General features: G+C 56.0%; 1 protein-coding gene across 5 annotated transcripts; it reads right to left on the reverse strand.

Annotated features, from left to right (window-relative positions):
• Positions 1–33: 33 nt before the first annotated feature.
• ASB10 (ankyrin repeat and SOCS box containing 10) lies at positions 34–11,123 on the reverse strand. Of its 5 annotated transcripts, none has more exons than XM_043464161.1 (7): positions 10,562–11,115; positions 9,963–10,192; positions 9,515–9,782; positions 5,330–5,849; positions 948–1,061; positions 504–689; positions 34–360 (listed from the first exon to the last, which is right to left on the reverse strand). In XM_043464161.1, exons 1-6 carry the CDS (start codon positions 11,005–11,007, stop codon positions 504–506), a joined length of 1,764 nt encoding a protein of 587 aa, XP_043320096.1. In that variant the 5' UTR covers positions 11,008–11,115; the 3' UTR covers positions 34–360. The 5 variants fall into 5 exon arrangements, 4 of the variants coding, with proteins under 4 accessions (XP_043320096.1, XP_043320099.1, XP_043320098.1 ...); XR_006268676.1 differs by lacking the exon at positions 34–360 and adding an exon at positions 2,539–2,598 and having other exon boundaries at positions 672–689; positions 10,562–11,123; XM_043464164.1 differs by lacking the exon at positions 9,963–10,192 and having other exon boundaries at positions 10,562–10,935.
• Between the last annotated feature and the right edge of the window lie 916 nt (positions 11,124–12,039).

A 12,039-nucleotide genomic window follows, 5' to 3' on the forward strand; every position in this document is an offset into this window, starting at 1 on the left:
CAGAGGAGGGGCTATTGCAGACAGCATTCAATAACACAGGCCTGCATATTTTTAATGTGAGCACAGGGTTTGGACAGTCTGGAGAGGGCCTCAGGAGACCCCCCTCCCCCAGAGAAGTATATATCATTTGCCATGAGTCCTAGCTCTCTCTCCATCAGATGTCACTTGGCCACCTGGTCCGTCTGCCTCTCCTGAGGGAATGACAGCACTCCCTGTGGAGTTGGGCCTCCTGCTGAGGGGGCCACCTCGGCCTGAATCCACTCAACTCAGTCCCGAGTCTCAGGTGCTGTGAGCAGTGGGCTGGTGTCCCCTAGGGTCTGGAGCATCTGCTTTCAGACTCTCTCAACAGGCAGTGGACACCTGGAAGGAGAGGGGTGGATTCAGAGAGGTCCGGTGGTCTGGGGAGTTCTGTCTAGGGCCCTGCCCCATTTATCTTGCCTCCGACCCATTTCCACCCCCGCTGGCCCCCAGCGACGGGGGCGGTCCGCAGAGCCTGGGCTCACCTAGTAGAGCACATCCTCGAAATCCAGCTGCAGATAGCGGAGCAGGCGGGGCGGCAGGGGCAGGCGGGGCAGGGCGTGGGGCAGGCAGGCCGCCAGGTGGGCACGGAGCGCACAGCGGCTGAGATGCTGCAGCGATCTGGGCTGCCTCACCAGGGCGAAGAGGGAGGAGTAGAAACGACGGTGCTTCTGGGGGCAGAACGAGGGGCTCAGGGGGAGCCCTGGGCAGGGGGCACCTGCTTCTAAAGTGGGGGGGGCGGGGCGGCAGTGGGAATCTCCAGAAGCCTCTTAGAAGTCAGGAGCATTTCAGGTATTCACTCTGAGTTTTCCTTTTCTTAGTAACTTCTGTGGGGGCAGAAAGGGGGGACCCACAGGGCTTCCCTTTAGGAGCTGGAAGTCTCTTGGGGCAGGCTGGGTGACTGTGTGTTCAGGGTCCGAGAATCTGACCTGCAGAGTTTCAGGAGGCACCAGGCCCATGGCGTCCTCAGGAAGCTTCACGACACTGTAGGTGTTCATCAGGACCTCAATGGTCCGCGGGGACGTGCACCAGCGCTCCAGCACCTGCAGGGGGCAGAGCTGCGTCAGTGCTCCAGGGGTTACCACGTGTGGCTGGTCCCAGGCTGAACGGCCGGTGACCAGACAGTCAAGAAATAGCTATTGTGGGTTGAACTATGTCCCCCAGGAGATATGCTGACGTCCTGATCCCAGTACCTAGAAATGTGACCTACATAGAAATAGGGTCTTTGCAGATGTAATCAAGGTAAACATGAGGTCATTAGGGTGGGACCTAATCCAATATGACTGCTGTCTTCATAAGAGAAAACGGACACATAAGGAGAATGTCATGTGATGATGGAGGCAGAGATTGGAGTGATGTGTCCACAAGCCAAGGCACACCAAGGATTGTGGACCACCACCCGACTAGGAGACAGGCCTGGCACAGATTCTCCTTCTGAGCTTCTGGAAGGAGCCAACCCTACCTACACTTGGGTTTTTCGAATGTCCAGCCTCCAGAACTGAAAAGGAATACATCTCTATTGTTTTAAGCCTCCCACTTTGCAGTACTTTGTTATGGCCATGACAGGAAACCAATACAATAGCTAGCATTTCTACTGTGCATAATTTATGCCAGTTATTTTCTTAGCACTTTACATGTGTTGACAATTCTCAGCCCTGCGGGGAATGGACTATTGTTGTCCCCATTTTACAGACCAGGTAAGCTGAGGCACAGAGAAGTAACTTGCCCGAGTTGTGGTTGCAGCCATCCAATCCCGGCGGTATGCTCTTTGCCCTCAACTACTACCTCATCCTGCTCTCCTGTCTGCCTCTACAAGTCTCTGTGCTGCACCTTCCTGGGTGGGAAAGGGGTCCCTGACCTGAGGCTGGAGCTCCTGAGCAGACAGAAAGATCAATCACATATAAGGCAGAACCCGCTGGTGCCAGGGGAGGGATGGAGACAGGGCAGGAGTGCTGGGTGGTCCAGGAGGGATTCACAGAGAGGCAAGCTTGGGCTGTAAAGGCGAGGAGAGCATTTAAGAAGAAGGAAAGAGGCCAGCAGGCACCGGATGTGGGAGTGGGCCTAGGATCAAGCTGCAGCCGGATACATTCTTTCATTCTTCCTTTAACATATATTTACTGAGGGTCACTCTGGGCCCGCACTGGGGGACCCAGCCGTGAGGAGGAGACACAGGTCCTTGTCAGCTGGGAGCTTCTCTTTCTGAAGGAAGACTCGGGATTTCCCAGTGTTTAAGAATCCACCTTGCAATGCAGGGGACGCGGGTTTGCTTCCTGGTCAGGGAAGTAAGATCCCACATACTGCAGGGCAAGTAAGCCCGCGTGCTCCAAGAACACATGTGCCTCAACAAGAGAGCCCATGCATTGCAATGACTGAGCCAGCACACAACTAGAGAATGCATGCACGACGAAAGATCCCACATGGTGCAATGAAGATTCCACGTGCCACAAGACCCGACGCAGTCAAATAAAAAAACATTAAAACAAAAAAGAAGGAACACACAACACATAAATAGCCACTTACGTATATGTCGCTACAAAGAAAATAGGCTCAGGGGCTAAGTGCGGTCAGGAGGGCACGGTCCTAGATGGGTGGTCAAGAAAGGCCTGTCTGAGGAGGTGGCCTGTGCTGTGAGGGGCGAGCCATGCTGGGAGGAAGCTTGTGCTGGGCCACCGTCCCCACGGTCAGAAAGTCAGCCGTGCACAGCTCGGACACACCCAGGAGCCATCATCTGCTCCATGCCTGCACGTGACACATGGAAGCCGAATCGTGCTTCAGCCACTCTGTCTCTTGCTGTTTCTCAGGCAGTGGCCCTGGACCTTTCGTAACATCTGAGAACAGCTGAGTGCGGTCTCTCGGGCAGCGTTCCTGAATGTAACCCCCTCCCGCTGCACACACTTGCATGTAACACTAGGGTCTCTAACACCCCTGCCTGCGAGGAGAGGAGACCTTTCTGCCTGGCAGGCTGGGAGTGCTGCATGTGCTCGATGTTGCCGGGCAGTGGGAGCAGATGGAAGGCCTTGTCCAGGGAGAAAGCATCTCATACACCGGAGGCCCTCTGCTTCTGTCCCTGCATCTGGGCAGTGCTTACCGGAACCGCCCCAGCTCATCTGCCTGGAGCAGGCCTCTTGGTCTCACTCCTCCTTAGAGCTTTGGGCTGGTTATGTATAACTTTCCTGTATCTTACCTGCTGCTACTGCCTGCTGTTTATGCCAGTCTCTCTGCCCTTCCCAGGCCACTCTGGGAGTCCTGCCTCTGCCCTCCACCTGGAATACCTGTATCTTCCTCCATCTCTCCAAGCCCTGCCCATCCCAGGTCCCACCCCCTCCAGGAAGCCTCCCGTAGCTATTCTAACCTGCAGCACCCCGTCCCTTGTCTAAAGATCCCCTACACTGGGATCATGCCCAACAGCTTCACAAGTGCTTTCATCTACATTATTTAACTTTAGAACAGTACTAGCTAACTGGCATGGAGCAGTATCTCGAGGTTAGGCCTTATCCAAAGGGCTTGAAATATGTGACTCATTTGTTCTCACACTAACCTGTGAAGCAGGCATACTGTTACATCCCTACTGTAAAGATGAGGGAAACAGAACTGGAGAGGTTTAAGCAACTTGCTGATGGTCACACAGGTAGTGTCCTTGGCTCCAGAGCCTATGTTCTTAGTTGCCATCTCCCTCACAGGGTTGTTGGGAGGACTGAAGGAATCCATGCAGCAGGTAACACACCTTGGAACAGGTCTGGAACGGGGTCAGGGCTGTGTTTGTTTCTACTGTTCCCACTAAGTTTAGGTCAAGACTGTATCACACACAGGGAACATGGGTTCAAAGAATCCCAGGACTTGCCTAGAGTCCCATGAACAAGCATCGCAGCCAGACCCTGCTTCCAGTCTGAGCACCCAGACCAGTATGGTGGCTCCTGCAGGACTGGCTGGGGGCTGACAGTGGTCACTGGTGGACCAGGCAGAAGCTCTGCGCTGGAGGACAGGCACCCCAGCCAACCCCGGAGCAGCTGCATGTTGTGGGAGATGAATGCCAACTGTTTGATCACCTGGGATGCTGTGGAGCCCAGAAGAAGGGACGCAGGGGGCACTTTGCTGTGCTGGCCTGTCCCCAGGGCAGTGAGAACAGAATAGGGCTGCAGGGGTGGGCAGTGGCGTCCCAGAATATCCGTTCGCTGCTCTGCCTTCTCTTCCCACCCCCTCCCCAAAGGGGAATCATTAGCTGTCAGAGCCACTGTCAGATTACCGGGAATTGCTCCTCTCCTAATTATCTGGTGTTAATAGGAGATTAATTAGTGTTAATTGTTGATTTTCTTGTATTTTCCCAAAGGGGAGACCAATCTGCCGAACTCTCGGGCTGTTTAATTATTTGGCCTTGCTTAGGAATCTACACAGATGCTTCTAGGTTTATGAGTGAAGGGGAGAGGTGGGAATAGCAGGGGAGCGTCCAGGACTGGGTGGGGCTGGATGGTTCAAGCCCAGAGGCAGGGCCAGGGACCTGCAGGCAGCCTGCTGCCCTACACCCATCCTGACCCAGCCCCTCGGAGAACCAGGGTCCCTGCCCCCGGGCCCAGTATCCTCCGCGATATTATATAGCCCTCTCCAGACACAGCACAGCGTGGACAGGGTCCCCTGCCAGGGCATTGGTAGCACAGCCTGACCCCGCCTCGGGGATATTAATGTTAAATATAAGGCAGAGATTGGAAATTGACAGTGAGTGTGTTTTCTTTGGTGCCAGCATAACAGCTGCTGGTGTCCCTGGTGCACGTTCTGCTGAGCTCTCACGTCCATCTGCAGATGGTCAGGAGGCCTTGAAGCTCAAGACCAGGCTTATCACTCTGCCCCGGGCCAATGTTTCCTGTGACTGGAGTTTCTCTCTGAACGGGTCCCACTGCCAGAGGGAGCTTCCTAAACGTTTCATTCATCCGCTCTCTCCCCTGAGAAAGAAACTAGCCCTTTTGGCCCACATTCGACCTGACTCCTCCTGTCTTTTCAGATCCTTTAGAGTCCGGCCCCTCCGCCCTCGGTTCACTTTCATCACCCACGCACGGATACACTCACGCACATGCAAGCACCCGTATAGGCACGGCACGCAGTGGATATACATGTGCGCAGGCGCACAAGCATCATTCCCCACCTCCTGCTGGCGGTGTGCGGTTTGCGCCCTGCTGGGCTGGGCTTTCTCGTCGAATGAAAGACAAAGTACTGACCCCCGTCCGGAGCTACCTGCGTCCACAGCAAGCTGGCGCACCGGCCGGGTCTCCCCACACCCCCACCCCGCTCTCGGGGCCCTCCTTCCGGCCCCAGCCGGTACCTTGGGGAGAGCCCCGGGCCACACGCGGACAGCACCGTGGTTGAGCAGCGCGCGCACGGTGCGCTCCGGGCTCTGGGCCAGGGCTGCAGCGGGGCCCTGCAGCGCGCAGTGCAGGGCCGTGTGTCCCCCGTAGTCCATGGCGTTGGCGCCGACGCCGCGGGACAGGAGTAGCTCCACGACGTCCGCGTGGCCACGGCGACAGGCCAAATGCAGGGGCCGCTGCCTGTCCTGGTCGGCGGCGTCGGCGTCGGCCCCTGCTGAGAGCAGCAGGCGGCACAGCTGGAGGCAGCGGGCCGTGGTGGCCTCGGCGTCGGCGGGGGACGTGCAGCGGGCATCACAGGCGGCCAGCAGCGGGGTCCAGCCTTCGGCATCTCGGGCATCGGGGCAGGCCCCGCGTCTCAGGAGGAGGTCCGCCAGCTCCACGTGGCCCAGCCGGGCGGCCACATGCAGAGGGGTCTCCTCCTCCTCCTCTGACCGACCATCCACTTTCGCCCCAAACCTCAGGAGCAGCTCCGCACACCTAGTAAGGGCAAAACAGCCGTGGGGGAGGAAGACGGTGGTGCAGACCTTCACCCCTGCATGATTGCTGGTGTGAGCAAAGCAAACCTGGGGGGCACCCTTGGGTGGCCCTGGTGCTCTCTGCCCGTCCATTTCTGGCCTGCCTGGCACTAAGATCCTGGCAACATTCTGCAGCATCTCTAGTGCCCTCTCTCAAGCCCCATGCTCTCAGCCAGAGAAGTGCCCTAAACCCTGGATGGGAGCCAAGGTGCCAGCAGCCCTTGCTCAGTTAGAACAGGTGCCTTCTGTGGGCACCACGTGCCCTGACTTTGTTCATCCCCAGGGCAGGTTCAGATGAGGAAACTGAGGCCCTGAGGGTGGAGGGTCTTGGCGGGTTCACATAGCCAGTGAGGGAAGAGCTGGCATTCAGGTCCAGGGGCAGCAGCATGGTTGGAGGGCTCTGCATGCTGGGACTGGAATGGGGAGGGGCCTGGAAGTGGGCACACATGGAAATTGGTGGGAGAAAGACAACAAAACCAAAATTAGCCAGCCAGATTTGCTGCAAGACGGTCCTCTCAGAAGATTGTGTATTACTATTACTGCAAGGACCTGTGACACGAAATTCAGGGCTAAGGGAACTCAGTCTCTTTGAGCTCTAGCAGAGCTGTAGAAAGGGGATAATTGCTAATACCTAGACTCAAGAGGTTGTTGAGAGTGGCGTATGAGACAATGCCTGAAAAACTATCAGCTAAGAGTTCAAAACAGCAATGGGTAGCGGAAGTGGGTGGTATAGATGGTGATGGATCATGGGGCTTATTATATTATCCTGTCCACCTTTCTACAGGTTTGAAATTCTCCAGAATGATTAAAAAATATTTACTAATTGATTTGTTTATTGGCTGAGCTGGATCTTAGTTGCTGCACGCAGGATCTTTAAGTTGCGCTATGCAAACTCTTAGTTACGGCATGTGGGATTCCCTGACCAGGGATCAAACCAGGGCCCTCTGCATTGGGAGCACAGAGTCTTAGCCATCGGATCACCAGGGAAGTCCCTTCATAATAATTTTAAAAATATGTGTACTTAATCAAGGGGCTTCCCTGGTGGTTCAGATGGTAAAGAATCTGCCTGCAGTGTAGGGGACCAGGGTTCAATCCATGGGTCAGGAAGATCTGCTGGAGAAGGGAATGGCTACCCATTCCAGTATTCTTGCCTGGAGAATCCCATGGACAGAGGAGCCTGGCGGGCTACAGTCCATGGGGTCGCAAAGAGTCGGACACGACTGAGCAACTAACACTTTCCCTTTGCTTTTTTTAAAAAAAGGAATGATTATCACCAAGTGTGATCTCAGGGAGCCTGGGCTGGAACACAGAGACTTCACTAAAAATGTGGGACTTCCCAGAATGGCATTGTCCGATTCTGTGGCCACCAGCCACGTGTGGCCGCCAAGCACTTACTGGATGGCTAGTCCTGACTGAGATGTGCTGTAAGTGCAAAGTGCACACCAATTTTGAAGACTTTGTACAAAAAAAGAATGTAAAATATCTCATATGTTCTTTTTATATTGGTTCCCTGTTAAAATTATAACATTGTGGATATATTATGTTAATTTAAATATATTATTAAAATTAATTTCATTTGATTCACAGATATTTATATGCTCATGTTCATGGCAGCATTATTCACAATAGCCAGAACATGGAAGTAAACTACATGTTGCTTCCTACTTGGGGTAACCTTCCTATATCATGCAACCTACATGATGACTACAAGCAGTCATCAATAGATGACTGGATAAATAAAATATGACACATTCCATGGAATATTATTCAAGCCTTTAAAAGACAAGGACATTCTGTTACCTGCTACAACCTGGGTGAATCTGAGGACATTATGCTAAATGAAATAAGCCAGTCACAGTAGGACAGATACTGTATTATTCCATTCATTAGAGGTATGGAGACCATTTCAATTCATAGAGTCCAAAAGTAGAGGGTAGTTGCCAGAGGCTCAGGGGAGGGGTAGGGAGTTATTTTTCAAAGGATACATACAGAATTTCAGTCTTATAAGATTTAAAAAGTTCAGGGGTTAGATGGTCCTGCTGGTTGCACAACTGTGTGAATGTACTTAGTGCTACTGAACTGGACACTGAGTAACAGTTAAGATGGTAAATTTTATGTTACATGTAATTTAAAAATGAATTTCACCTGTTTCTTTTTCATATCAATTAAAAGACACTTGCTCCTTGAAAGCAAAACTGTGATAAACGTAGACAGTGTATTAAAAAGCAGAGACATCACTTTGCCGACAAAGGTCCACATATAGTCAGAGCTATGGTTTTTCCAGTAGTCATGTATGGATGTGAGAGTTGGACCATAAAGAAGGCTGAACTCCAAAGAACTGATACTTTCGAACTGTGGTGCTGTTGAGAGTCCCTTGGACTCCAAGGAGATCAAACCAGTCAACCCTAAAGGAAATAAACCCTGAGTATTCACTGGAAGGACAGATGCTGAAGCTGAAGCTCCAATACCTTGGTCACCTGACGTGAAGAGCCTACTCATTGGAAAAGACCCTGATGCTGGGAAAGATTGAAGGCAGGAGGAGAAGGGGACGATAGAGGATGAGATGGTTGGATGGCATCACCGACTCAATGGACATGAGTCTAAGCAAGCTCTGGGAGATAATGAAAGACAGGGAAGCCTGGCCTGCTGCAGTCCATGGGGTCGCAAAGAGTCAGACACCAGTCAGCAACTGAACAACAACAACAGAAAATTTTAAATTACATATGTGAACCATGGTATGTTTCTACTGGACCATGCTGTCGTAGATACATCTTCAAACATAATATAAGTGACTCAATAGAATCCTCTGAAGGCCGATGAGGTTAACAGGAGGGAGAAGGCCCAAAAAGGGGAGCCCAAGGATCAAAAATTTGGTGCCATTCAGGGACAAGATGTGAAAATTGGCAGGTGTTTAGTCAGTAGAGAGAAGACCTCTGTTGTATGTACAGTTAGTACACAGATTTGCCTAGTTTTCCTTTGCTGGGATTCCAGACTCATCAAAAAATTATGAGAACTTACTCTCGAAGGCCCCCGACACATAGGGCATAATTATTTGGGTCACTGTAAATGAATACCCTCTACGGTAAGTAATATAGGGTCACATTTGGGTATAGCCATCCGTTTCTTGTGAGTTTGGTTAGTTGGCTTCAGTCCCTGAGCCCACTGATTTGAGGGTGCCTGCCAACATGGAAACGCCGGACCTGCCAAGTTGCGAACCAGACCCTGCCCTCAAGGACAACCAGAGGCTCCAGCTGGGACTCTTCTGTCCTCTACAGCCTGTCTGGATGACTGGCCAGTCAGTTCCCTGAGGGCAGGATCGGGCCTTAGTTACAGGGCCGTGTATTGTACTTATTAGCACAGTGCCTGGGACGTAGGATAAGCTCAGAAAAATGAAAACCTTAACCACCTCCCCATAATGGATCCACAGCTTCCTCAATGCCGGCCATGCAGCCAGGCCCTGCCACAGCCCTCCTCCCGCACTGGGAAAGCAGAAACCGGTCCAAGCACAAGCCATCCTAAAGTCCACTCTGACCAGCTCACCCGACCTGCCAGGCCCAGACAGGCCCCCTCACCCTCCCTGTGGCTGTCTCTGCCTCTCCAGGGTGGTTGGGGTGAGGGGTCACTCACTCGAGGCTGCCAGCTCCCCCGCAGAGGTGCAAGGGGCGCCTCCCGTCCTGGTCAGGGATGTTGGGGTCGGCTCCCGCCACCAGGAGCACGTGGACGCAGGCGGCGTGGCCCGCAGCACAGGCCTCATGCAGGGCGGTCCGGCCCCCGGGGGCACCGTCGGGCCTTGCCCGCCGCTTCAGTAGCAGCCGCAGGATTTCCACGTGGCCCCGGCTGGCCGCCACGTGCAGAGGGGTGGTCAGCTCCTCTTCGTAGGTCAGCGACCAGAGTCCTAGGGAGAGACGGGGACACAGGGTCTCAGAGCCTGGGCGGAGGCAAAGAGCTGCCAGGCAACAGGGTGGGTGGAGGTGGGCAGATGCCGGGAAGCCGGAGCCCAGGGCTCCTTCCCAGGCTTCCCTCCCACCCCCTGCTTGGAGCCCCGACTCCCCCGCCCCGTGACCCTGGCCCATACTCAGAGCGCGGATGTTGAAGCGGAAATCTCTCCATCGCTCTGGGTCGCTGGTATCAAAGATGGAATCCGGAGCCAGGCCATTGCTGGAGTCGGCCAGGATGCGAGAGACGGAGCCCACGTCCCCAGCCAGCACCGCCCGCCAGAAGGCCAGGGCAGGTCCCGAGGCCGTGCGGGTGACGATGGGTCCCGGGCCAGACTCCGGGGACCCTCCGCGGGGCTTCTCCACCAGCCTGGCACAGAGGGCGTGTCTGTCACCAGGGGGCTCGCCCTGCCCCCTGCACTCTTCTGGGGACCAGCTCATGAGGGCAGGGTGTGAGCGGGGGGTGGGGGTGTTCGAAGGAGGGGAGGCGGGGGCCCAAGAGGAGGAGGAGGGGGACGGGCCAGCTCTCTGGGTCCTCGGCGTCTCTGAGCCTGAGCTGGCCACTCACTGGGCTTCAGCAGGAGCTATTCTGGGCTCCGCATGACTTGTCTCATGGGCCAAGGTTTAGGCAAGCCTCGGGCTGGGAGGGAAACAGCGCCGGGGCCCGCTCCTTGTCCTCAAGCGCTGGGTGCCGCCGCGCCCGGACGCCCTGCCCTCAGCCCCCGGCGGCCGCCCTCACCCCTCTGGCGGCTGCTCCAGCGAGGCTCCGCCGCCCGGCTCTCCAGCAGCAGGTCGGCCGTGCTTTGCGGGGGAAACAGCTCCTGCAGCCGCTCCAGGTCTCCCGTGTACAGGGCGTTCTGCAGCGCCATGTCCGGGCACAGCAGCGGCCGGGGCCCAGGGCGCTCCCGGGCCGCGTGGGACTGGGCCCCCCAGACCCGGCCAGCCCGGGCCGAGGGGAGGCACCCCAGACGGTGTCCCCGCTGGGGAGGCGAGCTCCTGTTCCCGGGCATGGCCACTTTCAGGGCGAGAGCAGGCCCCTGGGCAATGCTGCTGGCGATCAGGGCGGGTGGGAGCTGGGCTGAAGCCAGGCTCGGGCCTTGGGGGAATGGGGGGGGGGAGGGGCAGGGAGCACACAGAGGCCACGCCATAAATAGCCCATCCATAGGCCATAAATAGCTTGGACATCCCAGCCTTGCCAAGGAAGGAGGCCTCAGGCTGGGGAATTAGGGAGGAGTCTGGAGGAGGCAGTCAGGGCGGAGTTCAGAGCTTCCCCCACCCCCGCAGAGCTGGATGGGCAGCAGGGCTGAAGGGACCACCCAGACGTGGAGTCCAACCCGCAGTTTCCCGGGTGAAGGGAAATGGAGCCCCGGGATGGGGGTTGGGGGGGTGCTGTGGCCAAGGTGTGACTCCGTGTTGCAGGGGTCGGGTGGGGGTTGATCCCAAGCTGCCGTCTCTCAGCCTTCCTCATCTGTCCTGTGCTTCGCAGCGCCGGCCTCCAGCAGCCCAGGCTCTGACCCCAGAGGCAGGGCGAGAGGGGTCCCTGCCTTCCGAATGTCACCAACTACCCCCGTGACTTCCCACTCTCAAACGTAAGCTAGGGGTCTCCAGCAAATGGCAGAGAACACCTCCTCTTCTGTGAGGAGTCCCCAGCACGGGTGCTCAGCGCTGGGGCAGACGGCTTGGCCCATGGGCAGCCCAGCTTGGTGCTGACCCGCATCTCCCTGGGTGACCCCGGGGGTCTCCCATGCCATTGCTAGCTGGAAATCGAGGAGGAAGTCCTCTGTCCATTGGGGGTACCTTAGGATAAAGAGACCACTTCCCCTGGGGGAGATGAAAAGGGGGGGAGGGAGAAAGGAAACTTGAAATCAGCCCCCCGGGGGGGCCCCCTGCCCAGCACAGGACCCTCTCGGGCCGGTCCAGCTGTCTCCCCTCCATTGGCTTTCACGACACGGGCCACACGCTTTGACCTTTATTCACACGATCCTTACATGGCATTTTCGGCAATCACCCTGGGGCTCCCAGCGCTCGGTGGCATGGTCATCCCCAGCTCCCTAGGGTCCCCCTCAAAGCCCGCGGGTGGCCTTCTGCCAGGGGCAGGAGGCTGCGTTCCTTTCATCCCCCACCCCCCCACCGAGGGTCACAGGAAGGAGTGCAGAGCTCTGGCAGGTGGGGAACGGGAGGGGTGGTGTACAGAAGACGGGTGGAGACCCCTCAGCG

Source organism: Cervus canadensis, chromosome 3, assembly GCF_019320065.1.
Source record: "Cervus canadensis isolate Bull #8, Minnesota chromosome 3, ASM1932006v1, whole genome shotgun sequence".
Lineage (NCBI taxonomy): Eukaryota > Metazoa > Chordata > Mammalia > Artiodactyla > Cervidae > Cervus > Cervus canadensis.